Below are 19,877 nucleotides of genomic sequence, written 5' to 3'. Positions count from 1 at the left end.
ACTAGGGTCGATTAATTCTTTCAAATAAAATACTCTCAGACGCCGCCCTGAAGCTCTTGCCAACTTGGCGCCCTCAGGCCTTATGCTAAATTTTGTACCGAGCGAGAGCTTTCAGCGCTCCCCATTTGTCCGGTAAAGTAGTGAATGTCATATGCGGCAAATCTGCAATAAATCCTTTCAAAAGAAGGAAAAAAATACGATTCTCATAAAAAAATAAAGTGAGTTATACGATAGCGCGCGCGGCGCATTTGATGATCGATTTATTCTTGTCCATGTTATCGCAGCCTTTGAATTATATCTTATATAAGCGTAGGAAACGAAATGGCATATTAAATTTTGTGATAAATAGTGAAAGATAACATAAACGCGATTAATCAGTTTGAAGGTGTTTTTATCCGGCTCGAAGGACAACTTATGTAGGACATTATTTATGTTATTGTATTACATTATCTTTTGTTTTATATTCAGATCAGATCTATCATGAAAAAAAAATAATGTTAAGAGTATTTATTTTATTTGCTATTTTATTAAGCATACTCATACGTTTATAAACTTAGTTAATACCTACCTATCATTCCAGAGCTATATGAGTGAATAAGGTAAATTGTGTCTGTAACTGTGTATAATCCATATGAATAATGTATATTGTATTGTAAGAGGAACTTATTCAATAAACAACAAAGACACTTATAAAATGTTATTACTTGGCTGCGATTGAGCGCGAGTTCTCACGGCTCGCGGTCGCAACACAAGTTTTGCCTTTGCCATTGAAGATCCATTGAGAGATAAGTACCCACATAATTAGTGACGTATTGTGTGTGGGCAGCCCCTCGACGTCATGCTCTTACCCCCTATCACGTTATGAATGAGCTAGTGATAGGAGAGAGCGGGGAGTGGGGGGTACCGCTAGTCGCCGCCGCATTCGCCGGCCGGATCTCGCAGCGCACGCTCGTCCGTACGCTCGCGCACCTCAAACATTCCTCGCGTGCAGTGAAACTTTTCAAAATATTTAATCGCGAAAACAAATGGGCGTAAATAGTGAAACTTAACAGGTGATGTAGCACAGTGTGTGAAATAATACTGACTGCGTGCATTCCGAGTTGAACTCGACAGGATTGTGACAGAGTGACAGTTTGTGTTCTGTGCGAGTTTTTCTCGAGGAGTTTTCTCTTGGAGTGAGTCGGAGGCCGTAGGAGCGACCGGCCCCGACATGGAGAGTTACTTCGACATCTCCAACGACCTGAAGGACGTCTGGGATGCGGACATTGACCCGGTGAGTCGACCTTGCGTGATACCGCTTATCGAAACTGTTTTCCACACGGGAAGGTACATTCATTAGAATCGGAAAGTCGGTGATAGCTGTCGAATGTTGATAACATTGATACCGTGCAGCTCGGCTGGCCGTCCGGCCTTGTTTTGTAATCTACCTCCCATAGCGGCCATAATTGCAGCATGAAAATAAACACGAATGCCTCACTCAGTGTATCATTATTGCTGTGATTGATTGATGCGAATTCTCGTATTTCCCTCGCTATCAACGACATGCTTTCTAATTGTGCTGGTCATTCAATTATTTATTATCGTTCCGTTTATCCAATGGTACGTATTCTGTTGATAACCGAATGGCAATGGCTTACGATAAAGCCATGTGCTGCGTGCGGCCGATTAAAAAATCACTAATCGCCGTATTCATTAAGATAAGTCCAGAGACCTAGAAAACTTGCAGTATCCGTAATGATTACCTAATTGGTCTGTTGGGTAGGTATTTAGATAGCTATTCCAATAAGCAAACCTGTTTGCGTTTCAATATAGGTAGACTCCGGCAGGTATGAGCAGAGTGGGACCGCTATGCTAGCTACATTCACTTATCAATCTCTCCACGGCCTTGCAGTCTTTCACCGGCGTTACAACTTTCAGCTCTCATACAAGACCATTAACTTCAGCCATTACATTTTTATAACTATACCTTTAATCCTTAGCACATATTCTTGACGCTCCTTAATAGCAGTCTAGCGTAGCTCACCCTCGATACGAATAATAGATGAACCTTAAAAAAACCTTTTGTGGTCGATGACCCTATTCGTAGACACAAAAAATATAGAAAGGGATCCGATAAAGTTATGTGCAGTAATCGTCCAAGCGATTGAAGCAAAACAATTTTTTGTCGATCATACACTCCTCCTTGGTTTTATGTTTTTATAGCCCGCGGTTCATCATAACACGACGGCTCGGGTTTTTCTGTATTCTATTAGTTTTCCTTCTCGCTTCGCTGTATTGTGTTGTGTAAAGAAACCGGTATTCAAATGATAGTAGCTGATAAATTAGTGGAATGGAATGTCTCCACCCGATCTCCTATTTCGTAAAGTTGATTTTCAACCGTCTGCTAAATAGGTGTATTGACATTAAACCGCTAGACTATCAATCTTCAAATAAGGCAAGTTTCACTACAGCGTGAATTGTTTATTCTGTAATTACAAAACTTTTTGTGTAGTGTTGATTACCGTCAACTACCTACCTACCTTCTAATTATCGAATCATCGTCGGGTGTTGGTACCTAATTCGTCACAGGAAAACAATACAAACAAAACAGTGATTTAGAGTCGGATTACACTCAAATTGCTTGTCAATAAAAAGTCCCAACACCAAATTGCTGATTCGGGAGAGGTCATTGAGACCTCGGGCACCTGTAACTTGTTTTCTCTGCTATGCGGTGACGTCACTGGCGGACGTTAATGGCGCATACGCCGGCTGAGTTGCGGAGGCGTTTGCTTGCTGTGATTTGTTATGAACAACGCGCTTCCACGTTTGGCCAGGTTGGCGTCCGTACGTACATTTCTTATGGTTACGGCGTACGGTACACTGGAGCGTCGACCTGGAGCGTTGAACCAAGGGGCCCGACGGCGCCGCGAGCGTTTTTTATTAAATTTAACTTACGTCTCCTATTTGCGATAGAACGCACAAAAAACGCGCCGAGATTAATCGGCATTTCTCTTGCAGTAGATACGATTGGTGAGAATGAAAGGAGGTAAAGCATTGACACCGATTTCGCATCGCGTTGATTCGCACAGGCATCCTAAAATCATGCTAAGATATACAAATGGATGTAAATATTTGCGAGAAAAGTATTCTCGGAAGCGCAATTTACACTGAACTTGTAACTATTAATATAGAAACTGTTTTTTCAAGGGTTCTCCGACTTCCAAATGCCTACTTACATGATTTTTATATATATATATATATAAAAAATCACATAAGAAAACAAAATTAGGCATCTAATGTGACGATGGATGTAACTATCACATTTGGGATATAGGCGTGAGTTTATATTATGTACATTATGTTATTTGATGTAAACAAGGTTTACTGTTAGGATTATAACAAATATGTAGTATGTGCCTACCTTGACTTTTGGCGCTAAGCGATCCTACATTAAAAATAAACGACTCTTGATATTCGTTTAGGAAATTCTCGACAAAAATAGTTTTAAGGAAAAAACTAGTTACCGTTTTCCGTAAATGCTACGTAATTAAGGTCCCATTTTCTCACCTTTCCATTTCTAATTTAATGTTGAGTTACGAAACTTGTATTGTTTTGAAGCTCGGTACATACACCTACCTAGAAATAATTATAAACTTTATTATTGTTCGTATATTTAACACAAATAATACTTGGCTTCTTACTTATTCAAAGGTTGTAATTAAGTTCTAAAAGGCTACAGCTAAATTGAGGTATTTGGCTCTAAACGAACAAAGTATTAAGTAACTTGTTCAAATAGTTAGGTACGGTCTTGAGCCCTGTAGTACCATGTCACATTAACTTTCATGACAAATTGAACTATATGTCACACTAAATGTGAAATATATGTTAGTGCGACAAGTTTTGAATGTGGCTACATGACGCTACTCATAACTGTACCTTACCTACTTGGTGAAGGTCAACCCGTAAACCTTTTTTACCGACTTGCAAAAAGAAGGAGGTGATCAATTTTAAACATATTTAAAACACATAATGGTGCTAATTCCTGTAAATACCATCTAATTTTATTTTAAGTTATATCTGTCATTTTCTTATCCGCCGAAAAGGAAAGGGACGGGTAATCGACAAGCATAAAATTTATGGAACACACGTCAATTTTAAGCACAAATCTAAACCAACCGTTTAAAAATTTTACATCCGTCAATAACCCGACACAGGTAAGTAGACAGCACGTCAAACGGATTGCATACCAGTGACGTACATTTTGATTCGCCCGGGTTATTCATTAATTTACTCATTCTTTCTAAAATTAAGAGCTGTGAATCATCCGTCTCTTTCCTTTTCGACGGATATGAAAATGACGGATATAACTTAAAATAAAATTAGGCGGTGTCTACAGGAATCGGGGCCGATAACGGGTTCTTACCGCGTTTAAAATAGGGATATGAGACTCCCGATATTTCGACACTGTTGCACGTGCCATGATCAGGGGATGACTGATGAGATTGCCGCGTAAACTTAAAACAATGTATAATTTTAAACATAGTTACTCACATACTCGAGTATTTTCGGAGGTATGTTACTTAATTAACCTGTTGTAATTGGACTGGTTTTCCCTTCGGGTTCGAAGGTCAGACAGGCAGCCGTTTCTATAAAAAACTGGACCTGTTCAATCTTCAGGTGAGGTAGGCGGACCTTGTGAAAACTGGATAAGATGAGACTTACACTGCGGTGTTAAATTGAGTGTGAGATTGAGAGAAACAGTCTGATAAGAAAGGAAAAAACAAATTTTGAAATGTGGGAGCGTGCTGGACGGGGGCGTATTGGAATGGGTGCCTAATGGAAATACCCGTAAAGGACGATATAGTGACTAAGATTGAGAAGGAAATGTTAAGTTGGTTTGGACACAGACCGGATGAAGGATAATAAGATTACGAAAGCAGTATATAAAGCGAAGGTTGGTGTTAGGGTTAGCAGAGTACATTGATCAAATTGGAGATGTCCTTGGAAAAGCTTCAGTAAGATCTACTCTGAACCGGCGTGCGTGCGTGTATGAAACGATTGATGAATGTGGAGGAAGCAAGAGAAGTATGTCAGGATCGAAGCAAATGGAATTCCATAGTCTCTGCTTACCCCGGTGGGAAATAGGCGTGAGGTTAAGTATGTATGGGACTTACCTACTTCATTACTTTATAATTTATCTTGTATAAATTACCTCTATCGTACTGTATGGTAAGTGAGCAAATATTTTCTCACTAACCACAGTACATTTCCTCTTCCAAATTGTCAGTGGGTATATCCGGTATAAGCACGAGTCACTGTTTCCACTTATCATCGTTAGGGTTGCCATTAAACTAATTGAACTTAATTTATCTTAATCTTTTACTTCGTTTGTATTATTGAGTGGTTTATGAGGAAACAAATACCTATTGTAACTAGGCATTTTCGAATATATTTTTAAAGGTTCCCTACCAAAAATTACTTATTTATTTTCATTTTTCTCGAACTTTCTCTGCAATATTTCCTACAATAATATAAAAAAAAACTATTTATCTATTTCACCCACGGTTGCAAGTCACGCACGTCACCAACGATACGATATCGCTATCGATAGTACTACAAAAAGATAACAATTTAAGTTACCCATATTAACGGCGGTATTTAACGGCCTCTGTGGTCCAGTGGTTGAGCGTTGGACTCACGATCCGGAGGTCCCCGGTTCGAATCCCGGTGGGGAGATATCACAAAAATCACTTTGTGATCCCTAGTTTGGTTAGGACATTACAGACTGATCACCTGATTGTCCGAAAGTAAGATGATCCGTGCTTCGGTAGGCACGTTAAGCAGTTGGTCCCGGTTACTATTTACTGATGTAAGTGAGTAATCGTTACATGAGCCATGTCAGGGGCCTTTGACGGCTCAATCATAACCCTGACACCAGGGTTGATGAGGCTGGTATTCCACCTCACAACGCACACGATAAGAAGAAGAAGACCCATATTTGCGTTATGCCATGCCTGTTCGGCGTTCGAATAACAAGTATTTCGCTCGGCAGAACGTCTTATAATTGGGTTGTGTACTACGTTCAAGATAAATTATGAAATTTTATTAAATAAAGACAGATCTAAAACTAACGAAAAACTTTTTTTTCTATTTAACTTATTTATGAATTTTAATCAAGAAAAATCGAAAAATATGTCCGACAATTTATCGCGTTTTTCTATGACGTCACAGTGTGCTTTTTCATACAAATTGCATAGTAGTTTCGTGTTTTGACGTATAGTAAAAAGTAACTGATTTGACTAGTTGGAAACTAGCCTATTTCGTAACAAAACCATCTCATCACATGCAAACGGCATTAACCTTTTACATATCTAGTAAAAATAACCATTTGCGCACATAATTCTAACCCTGCTTTTACTGTAACTGTTTAATAGAAGTACAGTCATACTGGCATACTCCATAAGGGCTTAGTACACCTACCTGTCAGACAGGCTAGATGCGTCAAGGTCACGGGTGGTTACCATGGTTACTCCCCACCAACTCACTCGACATCGTGGTTTCCATGGTTACGACTCGCCGATTTACTATTAGACTACACGATCTGATCGGGAAACGGGAGTTGGTAGGGAATAACCATGGCAACCACCGTGACCTAGTCTGTCTGACAGGTAGGTGTAAATAAGCCCTATACAAAAATCTCATTCTTACCCTGTGCTGCTTAACGCACTTACAAGCAAGACAGACAGTTCGCGCGCGCTCCCTTACTCCTACCAACTTTCGACTATTTGACTAAAGTAAGACCCAAAGGGGGTGAAATATATTACGTATAGAACGGACGATCCCCAGCCATAGCATGCTGCACGCCTAACGCGCGCGTTGCGATAAATAAACCCACTCTATTGGCTAAATTCTATTGGTTCAACGAGTGTCGCGCGCGGTATGCGGGTGCTTGTCGAATTGTCGCGACGTCTCAAAGCCACACTCTGTGGTCAGATCACGCCTGCGAATGAGTGAATCAACTATGTTGGTTTCTGTTGAACTGCATGACTGTATGTATTCTTACATTATAATATTACAGGTGTGGTTAACGTTTATATGATTGACGTCCATTTAATCTTGAATTAAGCAAGGAGAACCGCAAAATAAAGTTGTATTTCACAACGCAACTTTAAACCAGATCAATTCGTTTTAATAAGAGTAGGTTACTTGTATCGTACTAAGTAATATTACTAAACGAGTTTTAAGTAAATTATACAAAAGGGACCCTAAATTGTAGGTTATCTGAATAAACTACAAGAAAATTAGTCCACAAGCGTTGACATGTCCCAGTGTATATTGTAATTTAGCAATAATTATGCTAGACCGGTCATATATCGCCTAGCTAGACCTTAATAATCTTTGTGATAGCACAAACTTATAATAAAGTAGAAGTGAATAAGAAGGGGCCTTAGTGAAAATGTTGCGCTTGCAAAAATTCAATTCCTATGACCAAAGACTTCAAATTATCTACTACCTAAAATGAAGTATCTTTTAAAGATATGTATATAAATGAAAGTCTGATAATAAGTATTATGTATGCAACGAGTTTTAAGCATAATTCCACTTTAAATAACATTCATTGTCACACTATAGATAATGTCCACATTCCTATCATTTCGTGTCACACTAGTTACCTACATTTCTGTAGAATTTTCTATAGTCAGAAAATAACTGCGTACAAAATAAATTGCAATTTTCTACCGACCTTGGTACATTCAATATACACCCTTATCGCAAGTTACTATGCTATAAATATGCATAACTTTGACACAAATCTCAATTTCATGCAAGTAACTGTGAAACGTAAAATTTTAAGTAATTATAGTGGCTTGGATATGTATGTCAAAGTATACATATCTAGGTACCTATATAAGTAGATAAACGACCATAATCCATAATGGGGTTGGCAGAGCCACAATGTAATCAGAAGGCAACTATAATTATCATAAGTGTATGATATGAATTTTAGGACTGATATGAGGATCCCTTCTTTACCTCGTGGAAGAATGGGGTTAAGAGCAAACCCATATTATTTAAAAAAGGAAGTAACGGTATGGTGACAGGTGGTCACTCTATCTCCCATATATTGGTCCATCATGTTATAAGGGACATAATCTCTCTCTCTAGTAGCCTTCACTACACGCTCGAAAAGATATTCAGCTGAACGCGATCTAATTTGCCAATCCAGCGTAAGTAGACAAAATGGGCAAAAAAACAAGAATAATAAGTTCAATCAATCAAATCAAATATACTTTATTGCACAGAACTAAAATTTCAACAATCAGACATAACACATGAAAACAGTACAATTTGGGCGGCCTTATTGCTCTAGAGCAATTCAATCAGCGGCGGTGTTAAACATCAAATTCTTCATTTCATATTTCGCGATAAGTTTGTCATTTGCCATGTCCCAAGTCTCTTTTATTTTTGGTGCAGTATATTTGAAATTACTTTTAAATATTACGGCTTGAATTATATCGAGGGCTTCGACCAATAGTCGCACGACTTATTGTAGATTTGCTGCAAATGGTATTAACTACTTCGCCGGAATAGCGTTTATCCACGTAGATAGCATTCGCAGCGTTTATTGGTCAGATCGCTCGATATAATTCGCGGAATCCGTGCCGCCTGTGGCGACGCATTAAAACCATTGAGCTCTCAATGGTGCTGATTCTTGTTCAGACCACCTAATTTTATTTTAAGTTACCTATACCTGTCATTTTCTTATCCGCCGAAAAGGAAAGGGACGGGTAATCGACAGGCATCAAATAAAACACGTACATTTTAGTCAGGAATTTTAAAAAAATCTTCAAAATGATATATTGGCGAATGATCCGATAGAATCAAACGGGTTGCATATCAGCGAGATGCCCATTTAATTCGCCCGGGTTCATTCATTTTAAAATTAACAGTAGTCAATCATCCGTCCCTTTCCTTTACGGCGGATAAGAAAATGACGGGTATAACTTGAAATAAAATTAGGAGGTGTCTGCAGGAAGGCCATTAGCAGATCATCTTCGTTCTTAGATACATGTTGTAGTCACACGGCGTTGTTTGCCGAGCCGATCTGAGACAATGGTAGTATTGCGTATATAATATGGCTCTGTTACGTCACTCACGAACGATCGACTCAACAACATGTTGACACAAGTGCCGCGGTCTACATTGTGCTATGTCTTTATTATGCTCAGATACTCTCTATCTATACCTACTTTAGCACGTTTTTCACATAACATATGCCAACACGCCTGGGAGAGCCGTAGTAGCCATGGGGCTACTACCCATTATGTACCCATTATTGTACCAATGGTGGTAGGACCCTTGCCTTTCACTTTGAGGTCACACCGATAATTATACCCTCGAAAATGCATTTCTCGGGAATGTCGGTTTCCTCACGATGTTTTCCTTCACCGCTGAGCACGTGATAATCATTTATGATTCAAACATGAATTCGAAAACAAATAGACAAGTGCGTGGCTCTTTGAATGATGATGAAGTAGGTATTACTTGGGAGAGATTGCTACTTAGCAACAAGGCCGCGCATTGTACTCTTTCCATTTCCTACATATGCAATAAAGTAGTATTAGAGTCAGTGGTAGAGCATTACCATACTAAGTATATATCTACTTATAAGTTAAGGTATTATACGCGGTTAGAACTACTTAGAACCTATAACACGATAAATCCTTCTAATAGTTCTCTAAATATTTGCATATTTGTGAAATCCTATTAGATAGGACTTGGAATATAATAGATCACAGTCTGTTTAATCCTCGTAAGCTTGACATTTTACTTGGTAACTTAGTAAGAGTTCCGTTCCCAAGTGATTTTCCCGTTTCAAATGCTCTCCCATTCTAATTTAGAATGTTGGAATAAATTTCAAACTTTATGGGAATTTCAAGTCAAATATCAAATAAACTTTATTGCTTTACAATATTTTTAGTACCAACCTCAATATATTGAGGATCAATAAAATTCACAATTAAGCATTTTTGATGTTTTATAACCCGGGCAAATGAGACTACCTACATCCAAAGACTTAACCTACGAAATAGGAGGATAAAGCAAAGATAATTATTAATATGATTCTAAAATAAATGTATCTTATGTTTCTATGGAAATTTTAAAAGGAAAACCTGTTTTATAATGACGCTATAGAACTGAGAATTGAATGGTTATCAAATACGAAGAAGAGTGTTGTTAGCAAAAAAATCGATTTAAATCAGCTCGGTTTTCATTGAAACTACTTTCCTATTTTAAAATCGAATTATTAATTGAAAGTAAATTGAATTGTTAAAATGTAAATTGAGAGTAAAGTAACATAAGCTCATGACTATATCCCAATTGGGGTAGTCAGAGGTACGTCCATCGCAAGATGAACTAAGTACCCACACCTCACCGAGCTTTCGAAGATGTGATTGAACTTATTGAAGACGTTAGTTCAATCTGCGAAGAAAACTCGACAATATCCAGTAAATGAGACTTAAAATTACGCTGCTACATTATACATTCTAATGATATTAGTTTTGCGACTGTGACCGATGAGGGGCTTTCCAGAACACGTTACTAAAACAAAATATAGTTGGCGTTGTAAGTACAATGTTGCCTTCGTTTAACCTTCTAATTTCATGGATAACAGACATACATAAACTGCCTATATACGTCCCACTCCTGGGCACAGGCCTCCCCTCAATCAACCGGAGGGGGTATGGAGCATACTCCACCACGCTGCTCCAATGCGGGTTGGTGGAGGTGTTTTTACGGCTAATAGCCGGGACCAACGGCTTAACGTGCCCTCCGAAGCACGGAATCATCTTACTTTTTCGGACAATCAGGTGATTCAAGCCTGAAAAGTCCTTACCAAACAAAGGACAGTCTCACAAAGTGATTTCGACAATGTCCCTATCGGGAATCGAACCCGGACCTCCAGATCGTGAGCCTAACGCTCTAACAACTAGACCGCGGAGGCTGTTGGATAACAGACATATGCATCTTTTATCTTTGTTTTTGGGTATTAATGATGACCCTTGTTATTACACCCAGGCACAACAGATCTTCTACCCATTATTACTCTGATTAGATAGATAGATAAAATTCTTTATTGAGCACAATTGACACAAAATACAGAGATAAGGACAACATTTACAGAAAATCACAACAGGCGGCCTTATTGCTCATGCAGCAATTTCTTCCAGGCAACCTTTGGGTGCAGGAAAATTTTGTATAAGTATATACATAATAATAGCAATTTGTACAAGTAATGATTAAAATAAAGAGAAGCAAGATATTTTATACAGGGTGAGTAATGATTAAAATAAAGAGAAGCAAGATATTTTATACAGGGTGTTAGTGACATCGTAACGAAAACTTTGAGGGGTGATTGAGGCCATGATTCTGATATGATATCAAGTGGGATTTTCCGTCGCAAAAGTATGGAACTGAAAATAATTAAAAAAAAACACAAAAATTTTCATGAATATCCAGACTGAAAATTCCACTTGATATCAAGTCAGAATCATGGTCTGAACCATCCCCCTCAGTATTCGTTACGTTGTCACTAACACCCATACCTACTTGTATGGCTACTGTATGTACTTGTGCGGGGTGTAAGTGACATCGTAACGAATACTGAGGGGGATGATTCAGCTGATTATTCTGAGTTAATATCAAGTGGAATTTTCCATCGCAAAAGTATAGAATTGAAAATAATTTAAAAAAAAAACTAAAAAAAAATCATGAATTTTGCGACGGAAAATTCGACTTGATTTTAACTCAGAATCATGGTCTGAATCAACCCCCTCAGTATTCGTTACGATGTCACTAACACCCAGTATAGAGAGGTACTTTTTCATTTATTGCACTTAACAACTAGTTACATCACAAACATGAAATGGACGATACTACGAACGTTTCCAGGTCGATTACTTTTATTTCATCTTTCATATAAAGATCCCAACGAATTGAGAACTGCTTTTTTGAAGTCGGTTAAAAAGTAATGGTTGTCAAAAGTTTACCTACTTTCTTTAGTCTAAATCGTGTGAAACTAGTTAACCCATCATTGGCGTAACCTCCAAACTTTGCATAGCTATTTAGAGCAGCGCATCGATCCAAGATGCAGCGTACGCGCACGGTTATGTGCGCGTTTCGCGTGTGAAAGGCGCAGTGCGTCATGCCCATGCGTGCTCGTTTGCATTCCTCTCACCGACTCAGCCACTCCGGCGCAATCACTCGGGTACTGTTATTTTTTCTATCAATCGTAACTGTTAACTATATTAGGTTTCTTCTGCACCTGTTATCTGTGCCGTTGATACGGTTTGATGAGATAATTTTGAACTAAAATGAAATACTCAGTACAATTGGGTCGTGTACTAGGTTCAAATAAATTATGAAATTCTGATTACTAAATAAAGACAGATCTAAAACTGACGAAAAATAGTTCTTTTTTTCTATTAAGTAACTTATTTAATAACTCCGGAATTTTATTACGTTTTTCTAAATAGGGTATTTGACTGGGTCAAAGATAAATTATAAAATGCTAATCTAGAAAAAATCAACCTCTATTTACTTTTCAACTTGTTTTCGAGTTTTATTTATGATTTAAGTAACAACGAGTACGACATTTGACAGCTTTTATTGATGATGTCACAGGACAGTATTTCCATACTTACTCCGAAGAAAAAATTCGTTTTGACGTTTCGTAAAGAGTAACTGCTTTGACTAGTTGTAAAGCCGCTGATTGGTGCACCATTTTATTTTTAAACTGGGCTGTATATCTGGTTACTTTTTTTTATGTACGTAAGTGACACGCCTGGATTTAAATACTCCATGTACAGGCGAGTATTACCTCATTACTATTCACTATAGTTAGTCGCACCTGTTACCATTTCCCGCCCATCACTACGCTAAACGAATTTAGATTTTTAAAACAATTGTCATTCTTCATTAGTTGTAGATAAGGTACTGTCTAGCGGCATAGTTTGTTCTTGATAATAATACTAGCTTTTCGCCCGCGGCTCCGTTTAAGTGGACTTCAGTTATCATACGCGACAAGTATTTTCCACCCCCTTTTATCCCCTTAAGGGATGATAAAAACTATCCTAGTGTTTGCTAGGTTTATTTGTTAATTTATTTAGTAAGTATAAATAAATGTGTCATATAATTAATTAGGTATCTTTTGTTAGATAGAAAAGAATCGATCGACCTAATATCGACTGATACATCACTATTCTAATGAACGTCGCGTCACTAGCTGACGTACTTTGACAGATCTAGTTCTTACCGCGCATTGAGGCTATTGTAAAATGTTGTCTTTATTGAAATATAATCATTAAAATTGTACTGAAGTCGTTCTGTTTATACTTTAAAGTTCCGTTGCGCCTATAATCCAACAAACGGTTCTCAAATTTCATAAAAATCGGTTCAGTGGTTTAAGCGTGAAAATATAACAGACAGACATACAGTTACTTTCACATTTGTAATACTTGTTAGTAGATATGGATTTTCGTTGCCTCGTCAAATATTTATCAAGGCTTAGCCTGAGTGTTTTTAAGAAAATTGTTCATAAAAATGTCAATTAACCTTTGTTTGTTCATTGTTGAGTTGGTTATAAATATACAAGTATCTTTGCTATGCCCTTGTATAGTATGTATAAGTATATAGATATACCGAACACAGCTGAAACAATCGTTTGTACATACACAACTAAAAGTGAAACTCAATTTATATATAATTGTTATTTTCACATAGTTTTTTAAAAAGGCAGCAAAAGGAAAAGGAAAATATGTTTTTTATGCATTACAAAGAACGTGTTTATCACAACATAGGTACTAATTACGATAATTGCAAGTTTCTAAAACAGCTACTTATTATAAAAATAAATTTTGACTGCTATTATTCCTTCTAAACAAAAACAATAGAATCAAAAACTCTGCATATCGTGGGAGCAAGTTAGAGGCTGCAAAGGATCGCGAGTGGAAATCTGTTATTCAAGACCTACATCCCAACAGGGGATAAAAGGATTAGAAGAAGAAGATTATAGGTTTATAGAATCTTTATTTCTTATTAAAGACTTACAGTCACTTACATAAGAAATACTTACTTAATAATAATCATGCTTACGATGCTATACAGAAACAAAGTTATAGAATGCTCTAAATAGAAATATTTTGTATTATATAATGGAAAAGTTTGGCCTTAAATGATCGATCTGAGTCAATACGTTTTATATCGGACGGTAGTCGGTTATAAAGTTGTGGTCCCTCGTATGTAAACATTCGCTTACCGTAGTTTGTTCGTATCTTTGGCAATACGATATAGCTTGCGCGTCGTGTTATACGCTTACTAATATGTTTTGTTTGCGTGAGAGAGATTGATGTGTGTATTTTTTTGTTAAGTACTTTCCGAATGAGAATACAAGTGTGATAAGTATATAATTGGTTGATGCTCATAAGATTATTCCTTCTCGATTAAGGTTTGTTTGATTACTTATTAGGTCGACTGATATACTAAAATCATGTTACATACTCTTATTCACAACTTTACCTTACTTTATTCGTTTCCAACTGATTTAAGTTCACAACACAAACATAATCAATTTCTCTAAAATATTGATGCACAATTGACGTCAATCGAATGGCTGTCTTTGTTTGTGATCGTTAAAAATATTTTAATATTAATAATCATAACACTTGTGTCAACCTTCGCATTCTTACAACGCATCGAGTGAGAATTTCCATAACTCTACATGATATTAAAATTTACGACGAGAATTTCTCGAATATCCTACTTATACACTTCACAAAAATGTACCTAGAATAGGCTACCTAATAGGACTAAATATACTAAGAATTTATTCTTCTTCTATCGTGAGGGTTGTGAGGTGGAGTACCAACCGCATCAACCTTGGTGTCAGGGTTACTATTGAGCCGCCAAAGGCCCCTGACATGGCTCATATAACGACTACTTACTTACATTAGCAAGTAGCAACCGGGATTGGTTACGTTAAGCAGTTGGCTGCTTAACGTGCCTTTCGAAGCACGGATCATCTTACTTTTGGACAATCAGGTGATCTTCCTGCAATGTCCTAACCAAACTAGGGATCACAAAGTGATTTTTGTGATTTGTCCCCATCGGGATTCGAACCCGGGACCTCCGGATCGTGAGCACAAAGCTCAACCACTGGACCACGGAGGCCGTCTATTGCGCGGTTTTAACAAAAATAACATTCAAATGTGATTTTTTGTATTGTCGATATCACTAATTCTTGGTAGGTATTGCAGTTAGTTCCAAAATGACGGCTTGACTTAGCGAACCTCTGCTCCTTTCATCTCTAATCTTTATAATTTACAACCTCATTTGAGTTGTACAATTTACTTGAAATTAACCTGAGTGCCGGCATATTGAGTGGTTACCCGCAGAATGGGGAAGCATCATTTTTCACACTTGTAGCATTAGATGGAGCCACAACATCGGATTCCGTTTTGCAGACATGATGGATTTTCACACCGGTTCTATAGGGTTGTTACACTTGAGTTTTTGCTTTTTTTTTTCGTTCGTAGTTCAAACCCTTTGAAAGAAAGAAAATCGTTTATTTTAGTCATTTAATGAGATACACAACACAGTATTGATAAGTGAATATAATTAATATAGGTATTAAAAATCTTATATCTAAAAAAGGACATCAGCTTTTGGCTTGTAACTCTTACCACCCCTGAAATCCATTACATTAATTGATTCGTGTCTCCGTGTCGCTTTCATTTCACCTTTGCTTTTTCTTTTTTTTTATTGTGATTTGTGTGTGAATAAGGGCTCTATCTCAAGGACACCATGTTTGCGCCATCAGCGGGATATTATTCTGGATTCGGTTGTGATGAGACACCATGATGGCGCAATCATCTCCCAGATAGGTCCCTTACTCACTGCGCCAGTCTACCATTGGTTTTTTATCGGATCCGTGATCGGATCGATGGATCAGATCAGGCGCAGGTAATAGTATAGACCAATATTGGTCTCTATGCAGTTACTCTTTGTAAATCATATATATGCCGGCAAGTTTACAAACGTCCTCCGTGGTCCAGTGGTTGAGCGTTGGGCTCACGATCCAAAGGTCCCGGGTTCGAATCCCAAAATGTTGTGATCCCTAGTTTGGTTAGTACATTACAGGCTGATCACCTGATTGTCCAAAAAGTAAGATGATCCGTGCAAGCCGTTGGTCCCGGTTACTACTTACTGATGTAAGTAAGTAGTCGTTACATGATCCATGTCAGGGGCCTTTGGCGGCTCAATGGTAACCCTGGCACCAGGGTTGATGAGGTTGGTACTCCACCTCACAACCCACACGATAGAAGTTTACAAAGCAAATAACAAAATAATTTTGTTTATTTAAATGTCATTACGTAACAGTTAATGTGTCAAGTGACGACCTCTGATAACGATAACAACAAGTAGGTAAGTAACTGATAACCGTTACTTACCTTAGTCCAACCTACTTACTTGAAATTCATATCGGTTTCATTAAACAACTATTTTATTTATTCGATAAATCAATTTTCTATGCGTCATAAATCATTTTAGTAACGAGTTTCATAGCGTGTGACGAAAAGAAAAGTAAGATTGACTATGCAAATAGGGTCATCAATCACTCATTAGGTAATCAATACATTAGTATACAGGTGTTAGTGACACCGTAACGAATACTGAGGGGGATGGTTCAGGCCATGATTCTGAGTTGATATCACGTGGAATTTTCAGTCTGAATATTCATGAAAATTTTTGTGTTTTTTTTTAATTATTTTCACTTCCATACTTTTGCGACAGAAAAATCCACTTGATATCAACTCAGAATCATGGCCTCAATCACCCCTCAAAGTTTTCGTTACGATGTCACTAACAACCTGTATATAAGCGGTAGTAGATAAAACAAAATCGAACTGCTGAATCTCGACTGATACATCTCTCTCTCTCTATTTAAGAGCTGCGCTCTTGTCGGTGGAGTAATCGCCATTCCTCTCTTCTTCCCGCCAAAACCTTCACCTCCCGATTCGACACGATCTGCACCATCTCTTTTATTTGTTTCATAAATGTTATCCTAGGTCTACCCCTTCCTCTCTTGCGTGACTCTTAAATTAGTGATGATGATGATGAGAAACTTTGTAAAAAAGATTATTATAAGGTTGGTAATTATTTAGAAGATATCAGAACTGATATTAGCCAAATTACTAAATAATTGTATAACAATATTTGTGTTTTTTTTGAGAATATCTAGGGCCCTGTGCCGAGGTTTTTCTTGCAGCTTCTCTTCCCCGGCTATACAGGTTGTGATGAGCTGCAGTAGTTCTACGCGGATGAAACGTTCGTTATGTTAAAAATTACGATTCAAAGTGTAACTATGTTACCTACTGAATAAAGATATTTTTTTTATTCAGTAGGTTCTTTTGTTTGTTTATAAATTCTTATCTAGAATGTTCTGGACGTGATTGTGTTTTGTATTACTTACAACATTTTTACGTTTATAGTGAAGTCTTGGAAACTAATTAATCAGACGGCTGTTTTTTTTCAACTAAGTGTATTTTCTTTTTTTACTTTGATTGATGAAATTCTAAAATCATCATTAATCTAAAAAACGTGTTGTTTGACATTTGTTTGCATTGCGCACTTTTATATGCTCAAATGTCAAATTGCAATATAGCTTCTATAGATGAATTGCTTTGATGTGGTCGTTTTCACCCCCCGGTTCTCAAACGAGGTACTATGTTAACAGAGGTAGCTTAGCGGCTCAACGGTAAATTAGTGTTTTTATATCACCACAGAATAAAAACTTGGACAAGAAAACGTCTGTAAGAGAACTTACACAAAACACCGCAACAGTCCATACCTTTCGATTCTCGATTTTGTTTCCGGTTGTCTAGCAAATGGCCAGGGGGTCTAAAGACACTTACACCAGGAGGTCTGAAAAAACCATACTGAAGCAGCTGATCTAAAAAAAAACAATATTTCTATTTGATATTTGTTTGTGCACTTACTTTTTATTCGTGCAAATGTCACGATTGATGAATATGGAAGAAGCAAGGGAAGTGTCAGGATCGAAAAAATGCAATTCCATAGTCTCTGCTAATCCCGGTGGTAAATAGGCGTGAGTTTATGTATCTATGTATGTGTCAAATTGCAATATTGCTCCAGTTCAGCATGCTTAATGAACAGTCTCCTTTCCAGAATGACGGAACCATCTGTTTGGGCGACGTATCCATTATTTTTTTCTAATTGGACCAAATCTGTCACGGTAAACGCAAAAGTTTGCGTTTTCATCAATTTAATCAAGCGACTCGTAACTCTTGACTTATGCAATATCGATTTCTTAGAAGCTATGTAAAGTAAACGTAATTCAGCGTTACGGAGTGGTTATCAAGAAAGTGACTGCAAAGATTCCTGTAGATACCTGATTTTCTTTTAAGTTACACCTGTGTTTTTCTTATCCGCCGAAAAGGAAAGGGACGGGTGATTGAAAATTGTGCTGTCAACTAAATTCTGTCGGGTTATTGGCCAATATAAAATTTTGGGAGGGGTTTTAAATTTTTATCTAAAATTTACGTGTGTTCCATAAATTTAATCTATCCCTTTCCTTTTCGGCGGATAAGAAAATGACAAGTATAACTTAAAATTAAATTAGATGGTGTATACTGCAATTAGCACCATTGAACAATAAAGTTACTAATGATAACATACTACCTATAACCGGATCCGTTTGTGAAAATGTGGTACGTACAAACTTACGAAGTAAAAAGCGGTAAATAAACTTGCGATAATATAAGTACCTACATACATAATACACATGACGCTTGGGATTCCAAAAACACTTGGTACACGATTTATTTACTGCATACCATTATTAGTACTTATAGTAGAATATTGCTATAACGGTAGCTATATATTCTTGCGTGTTATAGTCTGACCGCTTAGCTTGTAGGAATCTGCTTCTAAGTATTTCTTAAGTTTTAAATTCGGGATTCTTCACATACATACATTAACTCACCCACCAGGGTAAGCAGAAACTCTGGATCTCCATTCGCTCCGAAGGCACACTTTTCTTGCTTCCTACACATTCATCAATCGTTTCATACTCGCACGCCAGTTCAAAGTAGACCGTATTAAACTAAGAACATTTCCATTATGGTCAATGTACGTCCTTCTAGATCTTCTTCTGCCAGCCCTACCTACCTTTATATACCGCTTTCGTAATCCTATTATCTTTCATCCGCTCTACGAGTCCAAACCAACTTAACATTCTCTTCTTAATCTACAGTGACTATATCGTCTTTCCCGCCACATCTCTTTCTTATCTATCACACTATTTGTCACTCTATTACTCAATTTAACACCGCAGATGTGAGTGTAAAAATAAGTATGTAGTATTTATGTAACTGAATAAATCACAGCATATCGCTACGACACAGCAGCTAGCAGATAGGACTAGCGTAGGCGAATACTATTTCATCATCAGACAACAACTTCGCTTTTTGACAGTTCTAAATAAACGAATAGATTTTAGCAGCCGTTTTATCAAATACTGAATTTGGATAATAAAAAGTAATTTTAAAAAATAACCGACTTCAAAATCCGCCAAAATAAAAAGTAATAAATAATATTTTGTTAAATAGATACCTACAATGTTAGAATCGAAGGTAATATCCAGTATTTTTTTCAACAAAAGTACAGTTAACGTCATAGGTACCTATCAAATAAGCACGTAAACTTATACGGGAATACGCTTTTATTATCTGTCCAGTAAATCAAATTGTAAACGTAATATAAGGTGCTGGCTTTTCCTTATTCCCTGATAACATTGATTGCAAAACCTCGTATTT

At 37.3% G+C, this 19,877-nt stretch overlaps 1 protein-coding gene across 1 annotated transcript in view; it reads left to right on the top strand.

The window, feature by feature from the left end:
• Nucleotides 1-906: 906 nt before the first annotated feature.
• LOC126366296 (cyclic AMP response element-binding protein A) overlaps nt 907-19,877 on the top strand; it is a 147,463-nt gene continuing 128,492 nt past the window's right edge. The window contains exon 1 of the mRNA XM_050009389.1: nt 907-1,273. Coding sequence (XP_049865346.1) covers nt 1,211-1,273 — 63 coding nt within the window. The 5' untranslated portion in view covers nt 907-1,210. The remainder of the gene's footprint in view (nt 1,274-19,877) is intronic.

This window comes from Pectinophora gossypiella, chromosome 4, assembly GCF_024362695.1.
Source record: "Pectinophora gossypiella chromosome 4, ilPecGoss1.1, whole genome shotgun sequence".
Taxonomy (NCBI): Eukaryota; Metazoa; Arthropoda; class Insecta; order Lepidoptera; family Gelechiidae; genus Pectinophora; species Pectinophora gossypiella.
Note: the sequence above shows the minus strand (reverse complement) of the source record. Positions and strands in the feature narration are given on the sequence as shown.